Source organism: Leptonotus elevatus, chromosome 17 (genome assembly GCF_054856555.1).
Source record: "Leptonotus elevatus isolate MCC_2025b chromosome 17, RoL_Lele_1.0, whole genome shotgun sequence".
Lineage (NCBI taxonomy): Eukaryota > Metazoa > Chordata > Actinopteri > Syngnathiformes > Syngnathidae > Leptonotus > Leptonotus elevatus.
In genome coordinates this window covers 12,932,875-12,959,006 of record NC_141255.1, presented here as the reverse complement: position 1 = coordinate 12,959,006, position 26,132 = coordinate 12,932,875, and the positions used below count along the sequence as shown (strand labels likewise).

The 26,132-nt window shown below is 46.1% G+C and overlaps 3 protein-coding genes across 6 annotated transcripts; all 3 read right to left on the bottom strand.

Annotated features, from left to right (window-relative positions):
- Window positions 1-1,219: 1,219 nt before the first annotated feature.
- On the bottom strand, window positions 1,220-5,260 carry LOC147160035 (schwannomin-interacting protein 1). 2 transcript variants are annotated; one of them, XM_086059711.1, is made up of 7 exons: window positions 5,115-5,260; window positions 4,293-4,491; window positions 3,981-4,165; window positions 3,800-3,908; window positions 1,954-2,082; window positions 1,770-1,887; window positions 1,220-1,620 (listed from the first exon to the last, which is right to left on the bottom strand). In XM_086059711.1, exons 2-7 carry the CDS (start codon window positions 4,470-4,472, stop codon window positions 1,493-1,495), a joined length of 849 nt encoding a protein of 282 aa, XP_085915837.1. In that variant the 5' UTR covers window positions 4,473-4,491; window positions 5,115-5,260; the 3' UTR covers window positions 1,220-1,492. The 2 variants fall into 2 exon arrangements, with proteins under 2 accessions (XP_085915837.1, XP_085915835.1); XM_086059709.1 differs by having other exon boundaries at window positions 4,293-4,496; window positions 5,115-5,254.
- Window positions 5,261-5,811: 551 nt separating this feature from the next.
- Window positions 5,812-10,151, bottom strand: abce1 (ATP-binding cassette, sub-family E (OABP), member 1). Its single transcript, XM_086060136.1, has 19 exons — window positions 10,004-10,151; window positions 9,279-9,420; window positions 9,123-9,208; window positions 8,966-9,063; window positions 8,784-8,901; window positions 8,509-8,646; window positions 8,355-8,424; window positions 8,179-8,275; window positions 8,018-8,107; window positions 7,768-7,889; window positions 7,576-7,700; window positions 7,382-7,478; window positions 7,255-7,314; window positions 7,117-7,175; window positions 6,919-7,029; window positions 6,680-6,822; window positions 6,492-6,614; window positions 6,197-6,308; window positions 5,812-6,106 (listed from the first exon to the last, which is right to left on the bottom strand). Exons 2-19 carry the CDS (start codon window positions 9,379-9,381, stop codon window positions 6,059-6,061), a joined length of 1,800 nt encoding a protein of 599 aa, XP_085916262.1. The 5' UTR covers window positions 9,382-9,420; window positions 10,004-10,151; the 3' UTR covers window positions 5,812-6,058.
- A 532-nt stretch (window positions 10,152-10,683) lies between these two features.
- On the bottom strand, window positions 10,684-26,098 carry slc12a6 (solute carrier family 12 member 6). 3 transcript variants are annotated; one of them, XM_086058610.1, is made up of 27 exons: window positions 25,952-26,098; window positions 22,583-23,738; window positions 21,574-21,668; window positions 21,379-21,504; window positions 20,743-20,889; window positions 20,615-20,669; window positions 19,768-19,898; window positions 19,445-19,686; window positions 18,631-18,746; window positions 18,352-18,555; window positions 18,119-18,283; window positions 17,743-17,841; window positions 16,932-16,989; window positions 16,685-16,859; window positions 16,481-16,599; window positions 16,312-16,410; window positions 16,114-16,233; window positions 15,124-15,228; window positions 14,887-15,055; window positions 14,547-14,742; window positions 14,045-14,214; window positions 13,282-13,413; window positions 13,110-13,217; window positions 12,987-13,010; window positions 12,481-12,716; window positions 11,745-11,878; window positions 10,684-11,653 (listed from the first exon to the last, which is right to left on the bottom strand). In XM_086058610.1, exons 2-27 carry the CDS (start codon window positions 22,803-22,805, stop codon window positions 11,562-11,564), a joined length of 3,540 nt encoding a protein of 1,179 aa, XP_085914736.1. In that variant the 5' UTR covers window positions 22,806-23,738; window positions 25,952-26,098; the 3' UTR covers window positions 10,684-11,561. The 3 variants fall into 3 exon arrangements, with proteins under 3 accessions (XP_085914736.1, XP_085914734.1, XP_085914737.1); XM_086058608.1 differs by having other exon boundaries at window positions 22,583-23,735; XM_086058611.1 differs by lacking the exon at window positions 12,987-13,010 and having other exon boundaries at window positions 22,583-23,735.
- Window positions 26,099-26,132: the final 34 nt, after the last annotated feature.

The window sequence follows — 26,132 nt, the reverse complement described above, 5'->3', positions numbered from 1 at the left end:
GTACTTGTGGTCATCTGCATTTTGGAATGTTTGCTGGCTGGGCCCACTTGTGGTCAAATTAGGGTGACTGTGACGCTTGAGCCAAAATGACCGACACCGGGCAGTTTTTTAGTCTTTCACAAATAAAGTGGAACACAAATTAAAAGCAACCCAAAAACAAAGTAAATAATAACTAGAGAATGCAATCTCTGGAAAAAACGCATGTGAAAGGCTGAATGAAAATATTGTGGAATGAATTTTGAATGATATACAATGACCAGGAATGAGCTGAACAGTTTAATGTCGGACTGGTTTGAATTGGTCAATAAATGTAGAAATAAGTTGGGGCGATCTGTAAAATAAATGCAGAAATTAGAAGAGAAAAATAAGCACAAAAAAAATCTTAATTTTATGTTTTATTAGGACGTTTTTAATAAAAATTCAATCTGTCTAATAATGTAGAAATTAGAGGAAAAAATCAACCAAAAAAATCATATTTTTGGCTTTAAATTTTTTTTATTAAAAAAATAGATCACACAATAAGCATGTAAATATTAAGATTATCATGGGAGAATTGGACTAAATCTCAGCTGGACCAGTTGTTAGTCAGTGTCAAGGCACATTCACATCCATCCACCCTCTATCGCTTATCCGAGGTCGGGTCGCGAGGGCAGCTTACTTTAGCAAGGAAGCCCAGACTTCCCTCTCCCCAGCCACTTTAAGCAGCTCCTCCGGCAGGATCCCAAAGCGTTCCCAAGCCAGCCGAGAGACATAGTCTCTTCAGCGCGTCCTGGGTCGTCCCCGGGGCCTCTTGCCGGTGGGACATGCCCGGAACACCTCTCCAGGGAGGCGTCCAGGAGGCATCCGAACCAGATACCCGAGCCACCTCAACTGGTTCCTCCCGGATGACCCGGACACACTGCGGAGGAAACTCTTTTCGGCCACTTATATCCGGGATCTTGTTCTTTCGGTCACGACCCACAGCTCGTGACCAAAGGTGAGGGGGGGGGCAAACCGGTACCTGTCAGCTGCTTCCGGATTCCCACAGGCCAAAAAGGCCCGATAGGACTCCTTCTTCAGCTTGACGGTATCCCTTGGTTCGAGGATTGTCGCCCAAACACGCACCGACCGCCTTACGGCCATAGCTCCGATCGTTCGCCTCAATAAGTCATATTTAGTTAAAGAAATTCAAATTGGATTTGAATAGCTTTGCATGGATTTCATTGAGAAGACGTCATGATGATATCAACAGAGTTTAATATTTGTAAACAAACTGAACATAAACAAGTGGACCTCACATTTTTCAGTCCAAATGGCGCTCATGCTAAGCTAACTTATAGAGACCGAAAACATCGACTGCATTAGTTGATCGTCCTTGTGGATATAAAAAGCTTGTTGTGTAAAATTCCCTTTTGTGTTGTGTCACACAACCGTGTTAAAATAGCCAAAGTAATTCCCGTCGTCATCGGACGTTCTTACTCATGGAGTGATTCGCTCGCGTTCTTCTTCTCCGTCAGCCGTGCGCGCCGCCCAGCAGGCCCCCCAAGGACGTGAGGTCCTGAAGCTCCAGCAGCATGGCATCCTGCTCCGTCCTCAGCTGGTCTCGCACCTGCAACCCGGCCACCAGGTCCGAGTTCAACTCTGAGGCACAGCAAAGATGGCCGTCAACATCTCGTTCAGTATGTGTACTTTAAAAAATATATTTTTGTCTTACAATAAATGAATAAGGCATTAGAAAAGACGTCTAAATGAATATAGTCCTAGCATTGCTGACGTCCGCATGTACATACCTTGTACAGTTTGAGTGAGGAAGGATCGTTGCGCGCGGAGCTCCCTGAGGCTCAACTTGGGCACGTCGCCACGCTCCATCAGTCTCCCGCGGACTGGTGGGTTGGCACCAGGTGGATTCTGAGGGGGCAGGCAAATGCGACCGTCAAAAGAGAAGAGCCAGCAGGCTTTTTTTATGTCACTCACCGCCGGCTTGTGGTCCGCTCGCAGTCGCTCTCGCAGTTTCCTCCAGGTGTTCCGGAAGCCTCTGGACTTGCTTTTCTCCGACTTGGCCGGCGGCGTGGCAGTCTTGTGACCCACGACGACGCTTCCTTTCTATGCCAGTGTGCAAAATAATATAGAGATGCTGCATTTGTACTGTATTTAGCCACATACTGCAAACCTGGATGTAAAAGTATTTGTCCTCTTCTCAAATTCTCATTGTTACAAGCAGCTCATGTAAGAAATGCAGTTTTGAAATGGTGACTTTACGCACAAGGCTGCTTTAATGCACGGGCTTACCTGCGCTGCAGTCGTCAGGGGCCTATCAGAATTATTATTTTAAAAAAAGACAATTTGTGCATCGCTGTGGTCATAATAGGGTGTGTCCCAAGAGAGGGCCTATCAGAGGTCTTAACAGTTTCATATACTATTGTGCCACTTGTTCAACTTTCTGTCAGTCACTTTGCCGCTCTACCAATTTTACTAACCACGCCCATTCCGCCAGGAGGGTATATCAATACAGTTAATGGCGGGCGAGGAAAGACGGCTATGTCAGCGGGAAAAAAAAAGTTTTAGAGCGGCGCTCAAAAAAAGGTTAAAAGGAAAAAAAGAGTGCCGTGTCAAAGAGCTAATGGGCCAAATTCCCAAGCTCACTGTTTTTTTAAGACGCAAAAAGCGCGGGCTTTGGCGAAGAAGGAGCAGGGGAAGTGGGCCGCACCACCAGCCAGTCCGGGGGAGCAGAGCCCGGGGCATTTGACGGAGGAAGAGGACGACAAAGATGAAGCCACTCCTCAAGAGGATCCGGTTCGTCCTGCTGCTGCTCTAGGAGGGGACACGGACTCGGACGACCCTTATGACACACATCCTGCTCGATGGGGACACCCTTTAGTTGTCAAAGACGAGGTGCGTGCATACTTGGATAGAATTTTAAACACCAGATTTGTTTTTTCTCCAGACCGCACTTTACGCGAACACTTACTAATGGGGAAAGTGCGCAAAGAGAATGTCTGTGCAATTCCCCTCAACAAATTTTGCTAGGGGGGTAAATTTTCTGATTGGAAACAAGCAGATGAGCGATTTTGTGAGCATGAATGGCCATGATAGCTTTTTTTAACGAGTCAGCTGAACACGGTGTGGTGGATTCTGAACTATGAATGTCAGTACTGGTCTTAGGTGCTTTTTTTTTTGTCAGAGTGGGGACTGGCTTTTAGAGGAAGCATCCACCAATTTGGTGATGTCCACAATGGGAACTATTTGGGATGTATGAAACTGTTAAGCCAATTTGACCCTTTCTTGAAATCCCACATGGAAAAATATGGAAATACAGGAAGTGGAACACCCTCATATTTATCTTTAAATGTGTGTGAGGAATTGATCGATCTGATGGGTAAAAAAGTGCTATCTGAAATGGTTGGTGAAATATTTCTCCATTAGTGTTGACATTTCCCATGTTGATCAGACGACATTTATACTAAGATTTGTGCCACCAGATGTTTGCATTGAAGAGCGCTTGGTAAAAATGTTGCCAATAGTACGGCACGCTGGTAAAAGCCTGTTCCAGTCACCAACAAGTGTTTTAGAAGAGATGGGGGTTGATATTGCAAATTGCAGGGGGCGGTGCTATGATAATGCCAGCAATATGTCTGGAGCCTACAAAGGGGTACAAGCACGCTTGAGGGAAATCAACCCCCAAGCTGAGTGGGTGCCATGATTTGTTTGTCAATGGTGGAAAAATAAGCAGCGCATTTCGGTTAGTGTTTGGGAGGGGGGCCTATACTTAATGGTTAGCCCCAGAGCCTATGGGTAGGTAAAAGCAGCTCTGTTCACGCACCAGGGTAGCGTCTCCCCCCCGCCTCTCTCTCTCTTCCTCTTCTTGCTCTTCGTCGTCACTCTCGCTGTTGTTGATGAAGCAGAGCTGAAGGTTCATCTGTGTCTGCAGCCTGGGAGGCGCAAACAACAACAACAAAATGAGCGTGCGGAAGACTTGGCGAAGGTTCAATCGGTTTGGCTACCGTGAGCCGAGGGCCGACACGTCTCCGTTGTCCTCGCAGCGGTCCTGCTGGTCCTGCCAGTCCCAGCGGTCATGGTGACGGCGATGGCGTCGGCGACCGTCCTCCCAGCTCTCTCGCTCGTCGCCTCCTTGTTCGCCCATGCAGCTGACGGGAGCTCGGCCCCGCTCCAAGGACGCCGCGCCGCTCTAAGCGCCAAAAAAACCACCAAAATCACAAACAGCAGAACAACAGCGTGCAGACTCATTTCATCTTGTTTATCTAAGTTTGTTGTTTTGTATGTTTCTTGTTTAATTAGCTGGGCGAGAGTCTAACCTTTGCAATTTTGTCTTTCTTCTCCTCTTCTTGTTTCTCCAGCTCAGCGATACGAAGACTCAGAGCCTCCCAGTGCATGATGGGAAGGCCCAGCTCATCCAGGGGCTCCTGGGCGTGGTCGCTGTCCTTGTCCGTGTCATCTCCGCACTGCCTCCACCGCTCCTTGTCGCCGGCTTCCATCTCGTCAGCGCCTTGGCATCTTTTCTTCAAAGCAAAAGTTATCAGGTTTCCATTAATTTGTATTCATTTTTTTCCCATTTCTTTCAGGCTAAAGTCAAAATATTACATTAAAGTTCAACAAGGGAAGAACAATGTAAAGTACAACTTGTAATATGGAAAAATTACTAATTTTAATAGAACACATCTTGATGCTCAGGAAAAATAAGTCTATAAAAATGTATTGTAAAAAAAAAAGGAAAAAAAGAAGACTTTCTTAAATTGGAGAGGTCAGCTTTACGAAATGATGCGTCCAAATCACGTCCAGAGCTTTTTCATTGGCTCAAACAAAAGTAAGAACGAGTCATTAGTTTAGAACATTTGTTTGGAATGCACTGGGGTAAAACATTTAATTGCAAATTATTTGGCGGAGCACACTTAGACAATTTGGAGTCGATGTTTTTGGATGCTTCTATGGAAAGCACTTGTACACATGCTGCCAGCTTAAACTGGTAATTGCAGTTGAATGGTAAAAGTTGTTTAGTTTTGGAAATATTAGGGGCGGGGCAGGTCGGAGAAGTTGTGGGTTTCAAATAGTTTTCAGTCGTCACGGTCTTTCGTTTGCACACCAATGTCGTCGGACACTTGAAGCGGTGTCTTACTTACTTTTACCAGTTGCTTGGCCGCCGTCGTGCTTTCGTTTGCCTCATTCTTCGCATCTGCACCGCTCGACAAAGTCCAAAATAAGAAATCCAAAACCTTTGGTAGGGCTTCAAGCCTTGGCGGTTGTTTTTGGGCGTCTTCTGGTTGCCTTTCGACGACTTTTATTAACTTTGCTGTCGTCAAACAAAAGACGCAAACTCCAATCTTGTGGAATTTCACGCAAAGATGCAAACGTGTGTGTCATTTCCGGCGGGCCCTTCAAAACAAAAGTGCAGCTCCCGCCATTTAGCATTTTTTATCAACAGAGCTTGACGATTGCGCAACACTGACGGACGATTATACAAGGATTGCTTTATTAAAAACAACTTATATTGCATATTTTCTGTCCTCGTCACACATTATAAAACTAGGAAAATGTAATCCCAATTCCACGTGTAAACCACAATTGGCCAAACCAAACAAAAAGTTGACACTAGTTTACAATGAAACTTAGCAGAAGTCTTATTCAAGGCCACTACAAATTCAATAAGTTACGCACCTAACGGACATAAGCTCTCGTCATCTCAATGTCATTCAAACAAACACCACTAGATGGTGTCATTCAGTCTAGGTTAAATGTTCACAGCTTTTTCTTGCCAGCCAGCCAGCCAACCATTCATCCATCCATCCATCTATCTATCTATCCATCCAGGACCTGAACAAATTGGCCAGTCTGCTTTTTTTTAGTTGTCAACATCATATTTATTGATTGATGTCGTTATGACTGGAAGTCTCCAGGCTGCCACTATGCACATTTGACAACAGTTGCGGATGTTAACGCAGCCCTGACAGCTCCCACGTAATGATGATGAGATGGACGTTGCACGTTTTCCCCAGCTCACTCTCTGCCATCATTGTCGTCGTGCTTGTAACGGGAAGTCACAGACGGTCACTCGCCACGAGTTGTTCTAGTCGTCCAGAAAGAAGTAGTTCCCACTCTTTTTCTGTTCTGTGTCCTGTAAATTGAAGAAGACATGTGGTCATAGTTTGTGGAAGGGGGTGAGGGGCCTGTTACAATTTGCGCCAACACATTGACGTGAGGCTACCTTGATGGAATTGTGTTTGTTGATGCGTGGCCTAAAATTGTTGGGATCTCTGCGGAATGTGATCTCCAGCAGAGACAGGAAGCGGTTCATGCCGGCCAAGAGACCCTGCGGACTGACACACACACACACACACACACCTTTGGATGTCCAGTAAGCACCACAAACATGTCAACACTTCTCCTTGGCATGCTTGCCGGAGGAAGCGCATGAAACCGCTGCTTGCTCGCGACCCAAATGGGGACGAATAACGGCGAAAATTGACGCGTGGGTGAAGAAGTCGGTTGACGGCTCTTACGTGTTGGCGGCCGTGTGTCTGGAGGGAATCCCGTCGAAGACGATGACGCGGTCCGCCAGGTACGTGGCCATGATGAAGTCGTGCTCCACCACGAATGCCGTCTTCTTGGCGTGCAGGATGTACCTGCGACGCATGCGCATGTGAGACACGTGACACACACACGCACGCACACACAGGCTTTCAGGTACCTCTTGATAACCCTGGCTGCCATCAACCTCTGCTCGGAATCAAGGTAGGCCGAGGGTTCGTCGATGAGGTAGACGTCAGCCGGTTTGCCCAAACACAAGGTGAGCGCCACTCTCTGCAGTTCACCACCCGAAAGGTTTTGGACCTGATGGAGGGAGAGAGGGGCGCGATAGATAGATAGATAGATATGAAACTCATGTCACTCGCACCGGGGTCACGGTTGGGCATTTGGCCTTCTTACGTCCTGGTCGATGATGCTCTCGATCTGCATAGGCTTCATGACATCCGTGATGAACTGAGGGTGCGTGTAGGCGTCTCGGATCTTTTCGTGCAGAAGAGCACGGACGCTGCCCTGAGGAATGCCGCCACACACACATGCACAGAATTGAGCGTTTACAGCAATATGGCAATCAAGTAGCCAACTCTACCGTGTACGCACCTTGAACTTCGGACTGATGGTCTGAGGCTTGTAGCTCACATTGAGGATGGGCACGTCACCTTGCCAACACAAATGCACACGTTATAACCAGGGCGGGCGTGAAGTCTCACACACTAGCGTGAAACACAGTTTGGTCACCTCCGCCATCCGGTTTGAGCCCCCCGGCCAACATCCTGATGAAGGTGGTCTTTCCTGTGCCTGCATACACAACAAGTCATGCTCACAAGTGCTGTGTTGTAACGTGGTGGCGGTCCTGGTGGCGTACCGTTCTCCCCCAGCATAACCATGATCTCAGAGTCGGTGAACTCTCCTGCCCTGATCTCCAGGGTGAACTCGCCCATGGTTTTGGCCATGTTAGGATACTATCGAGACACAGCGGTGGGCGGGCGGATAGCGCAAATTAGCTTTCCAAACGGGAAATGTGAAGAAAAGCAAGACAAGCGCAAAGCTGGCACTGACCTGGTAGTGCCGAAGCCGCTTGACTTCCTCCTCGTTAGCCGTCTCGGCTACTTTGAAGACTAGGGAGGTCTCGCGGAAGCGCAGGTTCTCCGTGGGAACGTAACCGTCCAGGAAGATGTTGATGCCTGAGGGCCGTGACGGCAGCTCGTCACGTTAGCATTAGCGCACTCAGAAGGACGGCTGGGCGCTTACCTTCTCGCACGCTGAAGGGCATGGTGACCACTCCGTAGGCGCTCGGGACGCCGTAAAGGCAGCAGATGAAGTCCGACAAGTAATCCAACACACTCAAGTCGTGTTCCACCACAATAATGTACCTGCACGCATGAATGAAACCAATGCCAGTCTGTTCCAGCCTCGTAAAACGCACCACCATTTTATGGTTGCGTGTTTTTAACTTGATGACATTCCCATTGGTCAACATGTAGCCAATCTTAGCACGCACCTGTCTGGGGTGATGAGCGAGCGGATGGTGATGGCGGCCTTCAGCCTCTGTTTGACATCCAGATAACTGGACGGCTCATCAAACATAAAACTGCAGGAGGAGAAGCACACGTGTGAGTACGGCGGCGAGAGCGGCGGCGGCTACGGCATCTCGTTTCTTACATGTCGGCTCTCTGGATGCAGACGACGGCGCAGGCGAACCTCTGCAGCTCTCCTCCTGAAAGGTCCTCCACGTTCCTCTCGCGCAGGTGACTCAGATCTGCCCGGCAACAAGAAAACCAATCACGATGTGTCCTATCAGTTCCTGGACTATGGGCTGGACTCTTCGGTGGTCATACCGAGCTGCCGGCAAACCAGATCCTGCGTGTCCATGTCATCTTTTCGGCTCAGGATGGAGCCAACTGATCCCTGCGGGGACAAAGTGACGATTAAACCACGAGCGGACCTGTAGTGATGCCGCGCCATGCCGGACAGCGGCTGGCCAATCTTTACCTTAACGGTCTTGGGGATCTGGTCCACGTACTGCGGCTTGACGATGGCACGCAGGTCGTCCTCCAGGATTTTGGTGAAGTAATTCTGCAACTCCGAGCCACGAAAGTAGGTCAGGATCTCCTGCCAGTCTGGAGGATTCTGGAACGTAAAAGCATTGTGGCTTCACTTCCTGTCTGTGTGAGCACGTGTGTGGCAAATGAAATTCAAAACTTAAATTTCTGGAAAATCTCATGCACGGTGTGCAAGAGAGAGCGACAGACAGGGCGAGAACTCACATCAAACTTGCCCAGGTTGGGTTTTTGTTTGCCTGCCAGGATCTTAAGCGCCGTGGACTTGCCGATACCGTTGGTCCCCACCAGCCCCAAAACCTCCCCCGGTCTGGGAATGGGCAGCCTGCGCGGAAACAGCAGTCGGTTCAAAGCAACTTTGCCAAATGGAGTCCGAGCTCTCCACGTACCGGTGCAGTTTGAAGGAATTGGCGCAGTATCTGTGTGTGGTTTCTTTCTCCAAGTTACTGGGCAGGTTGACGATGGACAGAGCCCCAAATGGACATTTCTGCAACAACACCGCTGTGTCACTCAGAGGAGATTGGGGAGGGAGTGCTGGTTTCGTACCTTGATGCAGATGCCGCATCCGATGCAAAGTGACTCAGAGATCCACACGATCTTACTCTGCGGGGTCACCTCGATACACAGCTTCCCTGTGGACGGACATAAGCTGGTTAGCGTCCTTACCAGGATACCAGTCCCGTCCCCTTCCTACTGACTCACCCATGCGGACCACCGGGCAGCTCTTCTTGCATTCTTGCCGACATTTCTTGGGTTTGCATTTGTCGTGGTTGACAATGGCGATCCTGGTGTTTTTATCTGCCATGGTGGGTCACTTCTATGATGGAGGCCGGGACCCGCCGAGCTGAGGACAAGATGAAGACACCAAATTGACATTAGGAAGCAAAAGTGCTGCAATACATAACACGGAGTTAACAAAAAAATAAATACATCTTAGGGGGCTACAAAATGATTCAAACAAAAGCATGTAAACTACTGTAAAAGATGCATCTGTGCGTCATATAAAACAAACAATAAGACAAACTTAGATGTGAAGATGGCCTACTTGACACGCTAATAATGAAAAGAGTACCAATAAGACATTTGATGGAGCCAGGCTCACTTTGCTTGTGGAGATGCGCCATAATTGAAAATGCTCGCCACGTTCAGCACGCATCGCAACAACGCCAACTAAAATGCGCGTGTGTGTGTGTGTGAATCAATCCGTGACAATTCAGACTGGAGTAGAGAACATGTACATGAACGTGTCGTGTCGTGTAGTGCAGTGCAGCGTTCTTGTTGTGGCCTTAGCATTTAGCATTTAGCTTGGGTGTGCGGCCTTCGCTTGTTATCTTTGACAGCAGCTGGCTCGTCACCGCACTAAGTGCCTCCCTGAACAAATTCCCTGCGTTAGGTTCTAACGTAGCGGTATAAAGACGCCGGCTCACCCCACTTAGGTCCAGCGGATCCGAATTTGGACGAACAAAAGGAGGACGAGAAAAGAAAAGGTAAAATTTCGAGAGAAACTTCTCCCGAGCAACGTGTTCCTTTCCTGGAAGCCGGCCGGAAAGATGGCGGCTCCTGCGCAGTGCGCACATAGCGCGCGACGGACTCGTGGATGACGTCACTGACACGAGACAGGGATCGCTCCAAATGTTCCACAATTTGAGCTGTCATATTATTTTCTTTATGAACGACTTGCATTTATGTCTTTCATATATTATCATTTTATTATTCTTTATTAAGTCTTTTATTGTGATTATTGTGATTTGATTTTCATCCCAACCATTCCGATTCACAGATAACGCTTGATGAAGCCAACAACACCACATTTGCAAAAAGCAGAGATGCACTACTTAAGGGTGCCAAACTGGCTGACCTCAACGCCTCTGCCAACCCTAGAAATTATGGAGAAAAAAAATTAGGTAGAAGGACAGCCTGATAGTAGTAATAAAAATGAGGTCATAATTTTAGGGCAATCTCTGATTAATAAAGATTTAATAAAATAATGCTAAAGTTAGAAGATATTTGAATGCAGTTTCCTCCTTCACAAAGTAACGTTACAAGAACAAATGTAAACTGCCGGTGGAGTGGCCGGAGACAAAATTATTGAAGGGCAACATTTGTTTCTTCTAAATCACTTTATTCCCAAAATGTTCAAGCAAACAAGTTTTATGCCTCATTTAGTAATTGTGTCATAAAAAAAAAGATACATCTTGGAATCTGTCTTTATGTACAGGCAATAAAATAATGTTTGAAAAAAATCCCTGCACTGTAACACATTTGAAGAAAGTTCATGTACAGCTCATCATCACACAACAAGCTCTCATTCTCACACACACAAACAGCAGATGAATAATTTAAGAGTAAATTAATAATTTCTAAAACAAACACATGCATACTGGTCATTTCCATTGGGATGGCCCTCTTCTTGTCTCATTTCTAAACCCCAGACAAGGGCCAACCCGGAGACTTTTCTCCTAATATTGAAGGTATTGCAGTTACACAGGAAAGTGACATTTCGAGAGGTGCCGGTCAAGAAGCTGCACATTATTATTGAGTTTGTGAAATTACATCACAGCAAAACTACGAGGGATCTCTTGTAGTTTAAAATGAGAGGAGATAGGAAACCATTGAATTTACTATTCTGGAAACATAGTGCAAAGCAAGAAAAAAAATTGCAACATTTGGAACAAACACATCTTATCTCGATAATAAAAAAAAGACAAAAATTCAACCCTGAGCCTCATCAGAGTAACGGCAGCCTCTGACGCTTGACATCTTACGACAACCATCAGCAGGAAAACACTCCACAAAAACATGGTGCTAATTTTTCTTCTTCTTGCAGCCTGACGTCTGTGGAATGGGAAGGCGTGCGCGTGTCATGAACGGACAGTGAAGACGAGTGACAAGCGGGGGTTGGTTTCAGTGGTCCCGTGCATGAGATGACCTCCCCCCTCTTTCACTTCCAGTAGCTTGGCAGCTGCGTTCAAAGCAGATGGCTCATCACGAGTAGATGGTGATGACTTCACTTCCTCCACCTCGGACCAGCAGAACCCGCTCCAAACCCTCTGTTAGAACCTCCAGGAACTCCATGTCTGCTCAGTGAGTCAAGGATATGCAAATGTATCCGTGCAGATGACCAGAAAAACAACATTTGTCCATGTGCTGGTTTAGGATTAAGGATACAGTTCTCATCTCCATCTGGGTTCTTCGGCGGTCCCGGCATGTTGAGGAGGACTACTCTGGCATCGTGGGATTTGTTGACGATAACTTCGTTCAGTTTCACGGCTGTATGCATCCTCCTCACGTTGGAATGGTCGCTGAAGGGAGATAAATTGAAAAACTAGAGAATAATGCTGCATTCGAGGATGGTCAGAAGTCGGACTTTTGCAACATCAAACCAGGAATTGTGTACTGGAACGCCCCCTTGAACTCGGAAAGTCGGAAAAAAAAGTACCCCGACTTCACCGACGGACTACAATGTGACGTCACTCTACAATGGCGACCCCTTTAGAAAACACAGACCATGAATGGTAGAACACTATTTACTTGAGTATAAAAGTAGATAACTTTCTTCATCCATAAATATTTGACATAAGTCTACGTAACACAACGTACGTGACAGTATGCTGCTCTCTCCCGGCATGAAATTATACGGTGAACTACTGAACTGTATGAAATTCTTATGAAATAGGATAAATACAATAAATAAAAGAAAATTGCAAGAAGACAAGTTTGCTGGAGGTCAAAATAAGTTTCAACGACCAAAATAAAAAACAATTTGGTTGTTTACTTTCGCCTCGAACACTTTCAGGTCGGAACTGGGAAAAACCAACTCGGATAACTCAGATTTCCGAGCATCCTCGAATGCAGCATAGGTGCTATGGATTCCGGTGTGGCGGAGTAACGTGTGAATACTCACGGCCGGATGCTGAGCATGTCCCTGAAGCCTTCCGGCGTGGAGCATCCAGAGTGCGCGGCCCGGTACTGCGACGCCTTCTCTTTGGTCCAGGTCATTTGAACGCGGCGATGACGCTCGGACGAGGAGCCATCGCCGGCCGCCGCTCGTTCCCGCTCGCCGCCGTCTGTGTCGTCATCCTCGTCCGAGCCGATGCTGGTCAGTCGCAACATGGAGTTACGGTCTTTGACCAACTGAGCCTGGATCACAATAAAACAAAAACCAGGCGGAGTCATTTATCGGCCTCGGCGTTGGCTCCCGCGCATCTACGCACAGCACGCACTGGCTAGCATGACTAACCCACATTTACTGTAGCGAGAGCACTTAGGAGCGACGGCGAGGGGATTTTGTCTCTTGTTCTTACGACAACATACTAATGCATAGACCTTCACATGGATATCAAGCTCAAACGGTTTGCTATACTTCCATAGGTGCAATCTACTTTGAATAGCTGATGGCTGGCTACTCACATCATCGAAACTCCAGCGTACCCGCTGAGGAAATCCAGCGGTGAAAAGGAAGCCAACATTTGAATTGGAACATTTTGGGAGTCGGGCAGGTGGTTCGAATTATTCCACGTAGCGCGGCCTTACCTCTCGCTCGCGGTCTGATTTGGAGAGACGCATCTGGCGGAGCATCTGGGACCTTTGCTCCATCATCAGGGTCCTCTCGTAAGTGTACGCACTGATGTCGCTGTCGTGCTGAGTGGGCACAAGGAGGCGTTACTCAATGCTCTCGGAACACGTTAGAGCAGCAGAGGCCTACCATCTCAACAACTTCCACTTCGGCCTCGATGCGTAAGTGATAGAGGAAGGTCGCCAGGTCCTTCTTCATCTGGATGGAATTATCCTCCATCTGGGCCACGGTGAAGATGCGCATCCTGCACTTGCGCCACACCTGGAGGGGAACACGTCAAGGTTGTTACAGTTCAAAAACTGACATTGGAAAATCTTTTTTTTAGGGTGGGGTGGGGGGGCAAGGAAAATATGTATTTCAGAGTATCAATGCAATTCAAATGGGTGTCTTTCCGTAGCCCCCACTATCTGTATGTCTGTATGATACTGCCCCCAAGTGGCCAGGGAGCAAATGAAGCAAAAGTGGTTTTATTCTTTACATTCAATTTACTTCAGCAAAAGTTGTTTATTGTTTACATTAAAATTAATTATGCTATTACTGTCTGTTTTTATATAGAATAATATTAAAGAATAGTATTTTCATTGTTTAAAAAACATTACAAAAATAGTTGTTTTTTGAGGGGGCAGTTCTATTCATTTCAATGGGGACAGATGATTTGAGACATGATTTATAAGTTCCAAGTACCGGTAAGGTGAATTCAACTCAGATCTTAAAGCACCACAAAAAAACCACACACACACACATACACTAGCAAACCAACTCTTGACTAATTAAAACTTGATTTGGAAAATGAAAATTCTAAACCAAAAAAACAAATCTACAACTATTTTCACCTTAGCCAGCGAGAAGCATCTAATTTGAAAAGAGAGAGGAAAAAAAGACCGGCTGGGACCTTGTGCTGGCGCAGCAAGAAGGGCAGCAGCATCAGCATCCCGCCATCGTGCACGATCCACCACACGTCCACGTAGCCATCAGCGCACGGCTCGCTGTTGCTGGGGAACAGGGAGATGTTTTTGGGCACCAGCAGAGCCAGGTGAGCGGCTGTGGTGATGCGCACCGTGTCTGGTAAGAGGACAGGCGGCGCCATAAGTCACTCATTCATAAGGCAATGGCGGAACGTAACCGAATTCAAATACTTTGCTGTACTTTTTAAATGCTGTATATTTAAAACAACCACAAAACTTTGTCTTAAAGCCAGTTAGCATAATGCTAACACACAATTGTTAATTGTTTAAACCGTTTAATTCCTTTATTTAATTGTATCAGTACAATATTATAGCGTGCTATTTATCTATTTTTGCTGTTTATTGAGAGAGGCTAGAACTCATAGTCTCTTTTTTTTTTTTTTTAAGTATCTGTACTTCTCCTTGCCACCTCTGGGGAATGGGACTTACGGATGAAGGTCTTCCACGACTGCGGATCCTCGCTCTGCCTCCATGCATGAGGCCATCCCATCACCACGGTGTTGGGCTTCATCCCACCCAAGCCGCTGGACTGGATCATGTGACTGATGCCTTCGCGCGCCTTCTGCGCGACAATGCACTGGCAAAATCCCTTCACTCGCTCCTTGTCCATCAGAAGCTTCAGGGTCTGACATGCACAAGATGAAGGAGCAGAATCTTGTGTGCAATGCAGTATGTAATTGGCAGGCAGTGAAGTTGCTGCGTGACTGAAACGAAAGAGCGCTATCGAGGATGAAGTCAAGAAATCAAAAACTGCATGATGTGAACTCACTTGTTCTGCCGCCAGTGCCTCTCCGTAGCTATGCAGGAAGTTGCCGGAAACCACAGTGCCTACGATGGTCAGGCCTTTTCCCGCCTTCAGCTGGCTGGCGAAGGTCAGCAGGCGAGGAGACTTGACGTGCGCGTCTTCGTCCAGTTTGAGTAAAACCAGCAATTGTGGCCTGCAGGAGCAAGGTCTTAAAACAGAGGCCGGAATCATCATTGTTGTCGTCACTTAAGACTTCCGTACCTCCAGTTCTTGGTGTGCGGAGGGCCTTCTTCCAATCTCAAGAGGGCGTAACGGGCGGCACTGAGGGAAAGCCCGCGGATCCCATCTCCCCACTCTTTCTCTGCTCTGAATCACACATAGTCCACAATATATCCACTCAATTAGTGGCACTATACAGTAACAGTGGCACGAAGAAAAACACGCTGTGTGTGGAGTAACTCCTGCTCCATTGCGGATTCAGAATCCCGCTATTTTGCAGATCTTTTCATACAATTAATAACTCTTATCTTGTTCTACATCTTGTCTATTTTGGGTGTTACTATTCGTGACCACTAAATGGTGGCACACAACTACCGGTAACTGAGACGGTGTATATTTGGAAGAACGCAAGCCGTTTTCTTGAAAATGATTCAATTTCATCCTCTGTAATCCTGCTTTTACACTACAGAAAGCAACAACACTAGGTTCATTTTAAATGGAAATCTTGGAGCGTAGTTATTAATGTATACTGCGAGATGTTGGGTTAATCTTTGTTTGTTTGGAAAAAATGGATTGTTTACCATACTGTAAACACAGAGAGATTGGTCCGATGTTACACTGTAGTGTACAAAATTTGTGTTTAAATGTACTTGTATCATTTGCGTTTAAAGATTTTAAAATTAAGTGCCATAAATGCAATTAAAAAAATATACCTAAGGAGTATTTCACTAGGGTATTTCTATATTGTTGATTTTATTTATTACAGAGGATTACTGTAGTGTAAAATTGAAGTAAAAAAACATAACAGAATGCGAAAATGAGCATGTTGGTGTGCCTTTAAGGGGGCGTGGCCTAACACATGTTTCCATTACCATGTTTAGCTTAGTGTTAATGTCTACTCGTTGTAAGTATTTTTGTCTGAAAGTGCATCGGCAAGGCATATCCAAAAGAACTCTTAAGTTGGGGTATATCAAGGTACCGCTGTAAAACGCGGGTAACTGAACAGCACATATCATCACCATGGCAACATACCCGTGGTACTCGATGTACTTGTAGATCATGCCTGCAATCACGATGGCAACGATTGCATAGTACCACGAGGAGATGAACATTAGCGCCAGGCAGATGGTCATCCCCAAAAATGACAAGGTCCTTGACACACACAAAAGCATAAACACAGTGAGCTGCGCGGGAGACTGAGTACAATTGCAACGGCGGCGGCGGACGCACCAGTGGTAGTAGGAGAAGCGCGGCCTCCAGTTGGGTGTTCTCAGGAGTGTCTGCAGGGCGCAGGCCAAGTTGACAAATAGGTAGCACATCAAGAAGAACCTGGACAGAGAAGATGATTGACAGCTCTGGCGACCAATGATGTCAGACGAGAGACACTCGTGAGTCTCACATGGTCAGGATGGGAGCCACCAGGTCCAGAGACGCGATGAGGATGCCCATCTCAGCAATGAGGGCCGTCAGCAGCAGTGCCCAGGTGGGCTCACCGTTGGCTTTGCCAAGCCCGAACACCTGACGTACACCAGCAAACACGCGTCAGCACACTGACTTATTTACGTGACATCATTCTGATACGTCCGATAGCGTCAGCTCCAACCCGAAGGAAGGGGACAATGTTGTCCTTGGCGATGGCCTGCAGAAGTCTTGGCGCACCCGTCAGCGACTGGAGGCCGGCGCCACACGTGGAGAAGAAGGAGCCCACTACAATGACCCAGGGGGTGGGCCAAGCTAATGTGCCCACCACCAAATTCCCTTTGACTGAATCTCCAAACCTGCGGGAAACGACAAAAATCAAATAGAACATCTGTCTTTCACACAAGAAGCACGTAACGAGTGGAACCGACTTGTCTCTGAGGACCACGCCGTCGACGCAGGCTCCAAATAAAACAATGCTGGTTAGGTCTGGTGGAGGGAACTCAGGGAAACATCAAACCTTCAATGGGCAACTCAAACATTATTACTTACTACTTAAAAAGGGAAGTCAACCCCCCCAAAAATTCTTGACAATATATGTGACGTACTTGTCTAAACATGACATTCTGGTTAATATTACATTTGTGGAATATGAGTGAAGCAGCCAAATCCAGCCAACCAATCACAACTCAGCTTCAGAAAACAGGTGAGCTGCGATTGGTCGTTGCGGGAGCCCGGATTTTGCTTCATGACTCATATTCCACAAATTTAACATTAAACAGAATGTCATGTTTAGACTAGCGAGGTCAAGAAATGTTTAAGGTTGACTTCCACTTTAAGCTTTGCTTCTGCTAGTTTCATGCTAACGCTAACGAGCATCTATTGTACTTGACTCATTTAGCCATTTTCAGCAATAAGAAGTAAATATTTTGTCCTGGCTCAGTTTGTGAACGTCACATGACCAAAGCCATAAAACAGGTGAGCCGTGATTGGTCGTTACCTGAGCCTGTGCACACATGATGTCATTGTCACTCGACAGCAAGCAGCAAGGTGTTTTTAAAAGTTATTAATTGTACATGAAAAATAATGAAGCTATCAAATTAATTCTAGACAAAATATATAACTTTTATTTTTATCCCTATAATTTCCATTAATTTCAATTGTGAAAAGTTAAGTGTCCCAAAGTTTTTTATTTAAGCTCGTATCTCGAGGCACCACTATATTGCGATCTTGGAAGGATACAGACAAAGGAGGTGGTGAGGATGGCCAGGATGGTCCCGATGGGGATGGAACGCTGGGCGTCTTTCAGGTCCCCTGATCGATTGGAACCTGCCATGATTCCTGAGAAAGACAGGGAAACCCTTCAAAATAAACAAGCTTCAGAAAAACCCTCGTTTAACGCTTTAACACTGATATTAGGTATCGTATTAGGCCGACACGGGTCTTATTTTAATTACATTTTTAAAAAGTAGTATTGAACAACCCTACTATTTGGACTCTACAAGTGAAAAAAGAAAACGAGCCGTGTCCTTTCTCAGGCCTCAGTGACTTCTCACCTCACAAATGCTTGCGTGGAAGCTATTATAGTTACAGTGCCTGAAAATGAAGAAATGTTTACCGGTGACAGAGGGGAAGAAGATTCCCACCAGGAGGGTGAAGGAGGTGGTGATGTCAGCAAAAACGTAAGGTTGCTGTGTGGACGGCGAGCTCGCTTCATGGGAGGAGTTCGTGGAGCTTTTCTCCACCACGTCTCCTTTGCCGAGGTACGAGCTCCACAGGTTCTCTGCGACGAAAAGGAGGAAAGTCACGCCTTGTCGCGTCTAAACGGTTGCCAACGTGTGTGTGTGTTACCGGCGATGATACCGCTGGCCAGACCGGGGATGCCTTTGATGCTGGAGAAGTTGTTGGCGGCGAAGTAGTCGTCACAGGAGGCGTTGAGCTCGGCGCTCTGGCAGAAGCGGCTCCACAAGTACGTGGTCTTCTCCACCGGAGCGAGGCTCGGACCAGGACTGAGGACGAACTCCGGTGTCGGAAGCGCCGTGGTGTTGCCATCCGCTGGGAAGGAGTTGCAACAATTTGTCAACTTTGCGCTCTTCCTCAGCCACTGTGCACGGGCAGATCAAAACGCACCTACGCCAAGCGTCTCGTTGGCGACCTCCCTCTCGGCCGAAAGCAGGACGGTTTTAGCACACTGGTTGTCGACGAGGTCGTGGCCGTTGATGGTTCGGTTTCCGAGCATACATACCCTGCAAAGATGATGTGCCATTTTGGTGGTAAATTCCCAATAAATTTCTATGTGGATTTTGGAACTATTTAAACTTAAAGCTAAGTTAAACTTAAAAAGTTAACTTAAGCTAAAATTTAAAATTAACTTAAGATCAACTTACAAGTTAACTTAAGCTTAATGGTGGGGTCTTTAGTTTGTTTGTGTTTGTAAACAACCAATTCAAAACTGACTCCTCCCATGGCTCAACCCCCCCACCCCTTCCCGTCAACATTGTGCCTGCCTTCTGCAACACGCCCCCTGCTCTGTGATTGGCTGGAGGGGTAAACATAGACTTTCCGTCCACAAACGTCCCTCGCATGGCAAAACACAACAAAATGGCAAAATACAGGCTCACCACCACACATTAACAGAAGCCCAGAGGTGTTTGATTGAGGAGGATTACATGTGTATACATCCAGTGTTTAAGAAGTGTTTATTTCTGAGTGAAAACTAAAGACCTCACCTTTAAGTCAAGTTAAAGTTTAACTTAAGTTTTGACCTAACCCTAAATTTAAAATTAAGTTACATATATTAAGGTAATCTTAAATCAAGATCATCTCAAATTGAATTCACTTAACCTCCCTATTAAGAGACAGAATTCAGTTCAATTTTGTACTTCCCTGATTTTCCAATAGAAAGATTATGATTAAAAGGAGGCGACCCGATGGGCGCACGTACGTGAAATTGGGCGGCTTGAAAGCAGACACTAGCGCGCCCACATAGATGGAGACGATGGAGACGATGACGCAGGCCAGGAAGACTGAGGCCAGCTTGTTGACGTACTTGACACCCACAAAGACTAGCAGGGACATTAGGATGAGGCAGACAGAGCCGTAGACGCGCATGTTGTTCAACATGGCCGCACTCTCGCCCTCCAGCCCCTTGGCAGTAAAGATGGCCGCTTCAGGCGCGATGTACATCTGGGGGAGGAGGAAAGGGAGCGTGTGGCTTGCTACCGACGACTCAAACAATGTTGCAAGCGGAAAAGATGAACGACTAACCAGCAGGATCTCGACGGCTCCGAGGATGTACATGGCTCCGGCGAAGGTGGTACCCAGGTAGAAGCACAGACCTACCGCACCCCCAAACTCAGGTCCTAGAGAGCGGCTGATCATAAAGTAGGAACCTCCAGCTGTAGTGGGGGGATACATTGAAAAATTAACATACAGGTGCAAAGATAACACTTATGGCAAGTCTGACTAAAAGCGAATCAAACAAAAACCAAAGCAGGATTTCCCACAGGAAATAAAATGAATCCAGTTCATCCATCCCAGACACCCAGAAATATTCAAGGAACCCGTGTTTGTGTTTGGAACACTGGTTCCTTCAATATGAACAAAAATACATTTTATACAAAATAACTACCATTTTATATACAGGAAACAGTTGTACGTAAACATAAATGACTAGCAAAGTAGATAAATGAATATTTAACATCACTTTTAGTGAAGACTTTTAATGGCATGTGGAAGATAAAAATCAGGTCTTCAAATTAAAAGCAAGCCATTATAATGCCAGTTTCGCCACATTTTCTTTGGCCACTTGGTAGATTATTTTGCAGTCGCACTCAAAGTATTTTGTGCTTGTTCATTAAGTGCAACTACTAAATGTGCTACGGCAAAGAAAGTGTAGTGAAACTGTGTTTTTCTACAGTGTGCCTTTATTTTGAAGGTCTAACTTTGGTTCAGAATGTTACATCGAAGTTGTCCTGACACGTCAATGCACCTTGCTCTTTTTTTTCTGAGCGGATGAATGAAAACTGGGACAAAATTTAGACCAAAAAAAACCCGTTATAGGGAAGCATCAATTGCTCAGTGTGCAGCATGCATATTGGGGTAGGAGGAATACCTGGAACCACGCCATTGGTGGCGATGGCGCTCATGGATATGGCAGTCAGCATCGTCTGGAGGGGCAAAAAGATTTCGGGCGGGTGAGAAGGCTGCCCGGGCCACTCTATGACACTCTGCGACACTCACACAGCAGCAGCAGACCAGGACGATGCAGAGGCCCTGCAACACGCCGGCGGTCCCCACCACCCAGGTCAAACGCAGAAACAAGATGACGCCAAAAATGTTCTGCAGACACGGCAGGTAGACGCCCATGAAGGTCCCCATGCGCGGTGACTGTGGAGGGCCAGAACAGACCACGTAAGATCCGGGCGTGCAATTCTGCAAAACTCTTATAGATAACAGTTTTATCTCCTGCTGGTGGATTCCTTATCAGCAAGACGTCACTCACTTAAAAGAATAAATGTCAACCTGGACTCGGGTGCGGAGACCAGACTGTTATCCAGTAACTGTGTCGTTAGTGTCAAGTACTTCTCAAGTATCAATCATGAGGCAACACTTTAAAAAGTACTCTTTTTCTTGACTGCCATCGGGTCTGTTCTGAAAATAGCTCACCAGTCATGGGACATTGTGACTTACTAAGAAGAATGTTAACATTTAAACACATTTCTTTTGTACCATATTCTATCTTTTATTTGATAACACAAGAGTTCTACGGGAACAAATGCTGTTTTTATATTTTTCAGATCGATTGCTGCTCGTCGGTGGGTAGACGTAGCTAACACCATTTTTGTCTCCATTTTCTGAATATTTCTCAACAAGTACCTTGGCCTTCTTCTTCTCACTGTTGCTCTCGGCCTCTTCGTGCTCCTTGGCGCCCTGCATCAGGTTGGTGTAGTTTGCCAGCCGACTGAGCAGAGACGACACTTTGGGTCGAGTGTCCATCTCCTCCTGTGAGGAGTGGGAAGACGACGTCGTTCGGGGCCTGAGGAACCGGACCGCACGGCTTTTTGCACAAACCTCAAACAAGGCCAAGTTCCTGTCGTAGAAGTCGTCGTCATCCACGCCGTGGCTGTTGTTGATGTACACGCTGGAGAGTTTGGAATTTCCATCCCCTGCCAAGATACAACACAGCAGACGTGAACGCATGGTAGGGAGCTGCCGTTTTGCTCATGACGGCCTTCTACAGTTGGAAGCCACCTTTACATTCTTAGCTACTATCACCCTGGCGCCTAAGTGTGAAAGTAAACACAATGCTGGTTAATATTCAGCCGCTGCTACATAGTTCAACGCACACGTGCAATCAACAACCATTCCTGGATATCTGTTCTTCGCCCGATTTGTATTTTTTCTGTGCTTACAATAAAAACAACAGTTCTGTCACTCATTGGACTGCCTCTACTGTCTAAAAAGAATCCTGTAAAAGGTGCATCTGGGGGACTTGCAAAAGCAAAACCGGATCAAATGACAGGCGTCTTCCAGCTGAGGTCAGCGCACCTGGGGTGGGGGCTTTGCGTCACGCTAGGCTACGTTACTCCGAGGGTTTTGTTCCCGACTGAGAGACGCATGAGGGGACGCTTGAAACTCAATGGGATTAAGCGGCTCAATTCCTACTTAGGGAAGATTATTATATACAAACAGTGTGGGGTGGCCTTGTTGGTATGGACACGCACAAGTTGTTCTTTATATATACGGAAGTGAAAGTGTCAGCTGACTGTCTCACAAGCAGACTGAGGCGGGTTTTGTTGACTCTTGGCTCAAACGCTGAGTCAGGGAAACAAAAGGAGATCTTGAGGCTAACTTCAAATGTCTCTCTTTGCCAACAAGGCAATTTATGTCCACTGTACTTTTAAAGTTAACTGTGCCTGAAGAAAGTCATTTCTGGACTTTAATATAGACTTGTATGTGAAATGGTTTTGTGTTAGCTAATAAAATCCTGGCCAAGCAATTGACACATCTCCTAAAATCCCAGTTTAAATTTCAGATTAGAAACCCAGTTCACACTTGGGGATTATTCTTTTCTCCTCACCTTGCTCCATGTTACTGTAGTCCGGCGTTTCCGTCCCGCCTCCTCCCGCCGGCGGCGCGCATCCTCCCGACGCGTCGCTAGGCGGCTCGCTCCGACTGACGCTTTCCCGGGAGCCAAAGCGCACGTGGTTGCCGGAGCGGGAGCTGATTTCGGGCGAGGTGTCGGACAGCCCGGGATGGTCCTCCGCCTTGGTGGGGGTCACGGTGAACCGCACGGTCGTCATGGCGAAGCCCTCTGGGAAAAGGAGTGGGGGTGGGATTTCGGGAAGACCGGGGCCAGGGAAGGGAGGGCGGCTGGTCGGCTCACAGGCTAGCGAGCGCAGCTGAACCCAACTGAGTTTAGCTGACACTTGCAAGTGAGGTAACGACTGCCGGGATAATTAGTTCTTTTCCAGTCGCCATTCTCCATGGAGGCAATGTGATTGGCCACCACCGAGCATAAGTGAGGAAAAGGCCAGGTGGATCCAGATGGTGTTTTCTTTAGGGATGTCACTATCTAATATTTGGAAATTTTATTATTCCATTGATTCATTAAATAAGCGGATTAAAATGTTTTGCATAAAAAAGATTTTAAAAAACAAAAACGATTACTGTTTATTAACCGATTATTGTTCTTAGAGAGGGAGTGATGTTGTATTCAGCAACCTATTTGAAACTGAGTGTTACTTCTTGGCTACTGATTCATGCAAAGGAATGCCTACTAGTTGGATATACACTTCTGAGGTTGCTTCAGATTCAGCTACATGTAAATTACAGATTATTCATATAACGCCGCAAACATCTGACTAATCTTTTTTTTTTGTTCATAAATTGATTACTGGTTTGGTCCATACGTCAGAAAATAGGGGAAATTGTTGATCATTGTTTTCCAAAGTAAAAGCAGAATTCTGCAAATATCTTATTTTGATACACACAAAGGATAATATGTCTGCTTTCATGGATGACTGCATTAATCAGAGAGTATTTACTGTTGAGAGGCTCAAATTCTGATATGGACTATTTTAACTTAAACAACGGCTTGAAATGATTTATTGATAAAAACAGGATTTGATTAATTTGATCATCGATTAGTTGTGGATTAATTAATTAAATGTGAGATCACTACTTTTCTTCAAACCAATTTGGTGCGGGTGTATGTTTTTGGCAACGCTTTACTGCTGGAGCAGGGCAAGGTTTAGGGTCAAGAATTGGAGGGATTGGAGCAGAACAAACAAGAATAGGGGGAAGACAGAAGGCAAGTATGAGAAAAACTGACCTCAGATATACACATTAGGCCAACTAAAAATTATTTTAGCAAGTGATTAAAATGTCAATTATTTTGTGTGTATTAAGTGTTTAACATAAAGGTAATCAGTCTCCTTTCATGGAGGACAACAAAAATCTTAGAATATTTGAGAAGAAATTGTGAGGATTTGGACAAGTTGACATTATCCATCCATCCATTTTCTTAACCGCTTGTCCTCACAAGGGTCGCGGGGGTGCTGGAGCCTATCCCAGCTGGCTTTGGGCAGTAGGCAGGGTACACCCTGAACTGGTTGCAACAACCATCCACACTAAACATGATACAAGGTCAAATGATTAATTGATTATTAAAATATTTATCGATTAATTTGATGATAGATCCGTTTAATTAATTGTTACACAGCAAAATAAAATTACAAAATTAATGTCTTATATATTTGACACGCTACAGAAAAGAGTGGTTAACAATCCTGCCAAATTTGAATTTGTTTTTTAAATTGTCAGGCAGCGACAATGAGGCACTCTAAAGTGGCCATGCCAGCAGACTATTCAAAGGGAAGATGCTTTTTTGGGTCAGCAGTCTGGCTCCGATAACCACTGATGCGAATGAGGGTGCTTAAATTCTTGACTCGTGTCAGATACCCAAGTGCTTCACTTGGTGTCATTTTAGCTACCCCCCCCCCATTCCCCACCCCCTACCCCCTTGCAAAAATAATCAGGAACACTAAAATGGTCAAAGACAGTATCTCCACAAGTGAGTCTTTGCACATGTTGACATCAACAAACATGTTCCTATACAGCATGGAACCAAAACTCTGATTTTGATTTGTTGGATCTTCAACCAATGAACCTATTTATTAGATCCCAAAATGCTCAACCACATCTAATGACTCACCAAGGTATCGACAGAAACCAGGTCAAACAATAACCAGTGTCTACTTCAAGACGGACAAAAGAAGCGGCTCCAACCGGTTGTACCAGTCGCTGCTGACTGAGAGGGAACGGAGGCGGCTTGTTTCACAACGCGGCATTCCCAAACAGGAAACGGCAGTGGATGGATGCCTTTTACTCCTCTGTCACTTTTCTTTGTCTTGTTTTGGGAAAGAAAACAGCTGTGGGAGGGAGGGAGGGAGGAAGGATGTGGGGGTGGGGGGGTGGGGTCCTGACAAACCTTGCTTGGCATTTTACCCTGGAAAAAAAAACCTGCAGCAGGCGCATTAATTTCCACTGCTCCTAATGAAAACACAGTGCTTACATGAATGAAAATTAAACTTTTTCTTCCAGTGAATACAAGAACATGACGTCACAATTCCAATGATTAGGCTCACGCTTGCTTTTATTTTCATCTAAACTTATCTTGGCAACACTTTCAATGGCGCGTGCTCCTTTTTGCTACATAATCGTCTTTAGATTTGTACATTGTCAAATTTCATGGTACCTACTTCAATATAGCCCTAACTTAAATGTCAAGTGTAAGTGCATTAAATGATCAGGATGAGCGATCACCTGTGTAGATGTGAGACACTACTGTACCTACAGTATATCGAGCGTGCGACTGCATTGGTGGCGTTGAATGGAATGTTCATCCAAACGTAAAATACCAATGTTGGTGTAATAAATTACACATTGACAAACCTCTTAATGAATGTGTACGAATAGTCTAATTAATGAGTAACGCGAAATAAGACACTTGAAACGCTTATTTTAATAATCCTGCGTTGAAGTGGAGTTAGAAACCGCAAATACTATACTAGAGCAAAGTGTTTAAAAAAAAAAGGTGAGAAATAAGCGTTGATCGAAAATGTCGCAACAGCTGCTCGTGCGTCTTTGTGGCGACAGAAAGGATTGCGGTGTTTTAAGGGAGATGCGGACATTTCAAACCGGCTGCAACCAGCTTTCAGCAACCAGAGAACACCCGTTCAACATGTTTTGCGTCTTTTGTTCCGCAGTTCGGCGTTTTTCGCCGGCAATAAGCGTCAAATATCGGGGGAAATAGCGCAGGGACGCCGGTTGGCTGGATTGGCAGGTTCCAGTCAGCAGCATGCTAACGTTAGCCACCGACTAGCCCATGCCGCGGAACTGTCAACCACCGCGACAACATAGCAAAAGCGGCGTGTGAAGCACGTACGTGACTCGGGTGATGTCGACACTGAGCCTTCATCAAGGTCTTCCCCATTCGGACATCTGTAGAATCTTGAGGCTCCTCTCGCTCTTTTTCTCAGCTCCTTATTGTCCAGTCGAGAAGCGAAACTGTACTGTATGTCCCTTCCCGCTCGCCGTCTCCACCGCATTCTCGCGCATGTGCAATG

Excerpts from the sequence above, each read along its gene's own strand:
- LOC147160035 (XM_086059711.1), bottom strand. The coding sequence starts at position 4,472 with ATGGAAGCCGGCGACAAGGAGCGGTGGAGGCAGTGCGGAGATGACACG. Across the intron at positions 3,909-3,980 it reads GTGTCGGCCCTCGGCTCACG|GCTGCAGACACAGATGAACC; the intron begins GTAGCCAAACCG and ends TGCGCCTCCCAG. Across the intron at positions 1,888-1,953 it reads GAGCGGACCACAAGCCGGCG|AATCCACCTGGTGCCAACCC; the intron begins GTGAGTGACATA and ends CTGCCCCCTCAG.
- abce1 (XM_086060136.1), bottom strand. The coding sequence starts at position 9,381 with ATGGCAGATAAAAACACCAGGATCGCCATTGTCAACCACGACAAATGC. Across the intron at positions 8,647-8,783 it reads CCAACCTGGGCAAGTTTGAT|AATCCTCCAGACTGGCAGGA; the intron begins GTGAGTTCTCGC and ends TTTACGTTCCAG. Across the intron at positions 8,108-8,178 it reads TGCATCCAGAGAGCCGACAT|TTTTATGTTTGATGAGCCGT; the intron begins GTAAGAAACGAG and ends CTCCTCCTGCAG.
- slc12a6 (XM_086058610.1), bottom strand. The coding sequence starts at position 22,805 with ATGACGACCGTGCGGTTCACCGTGACCCCCACCAAGGCGGAGGACCAT. Across the intron at positions 20,670-20,742 it reads TCCTGGTCTGCTGCTGCTGT|ACGATGCTGACTGCCATATC; the intron begins GTGAGTGTCGCA and ends TTGCCCCTCCAG. Across the intron at positions 16,234-16,311 it reads CGCTTCTCCTACTACCACTG|GACCTTGTCATTTTTGGGGA; the intron begins GTGCGTCCGCCG and ends GTGTGTGTCAAG.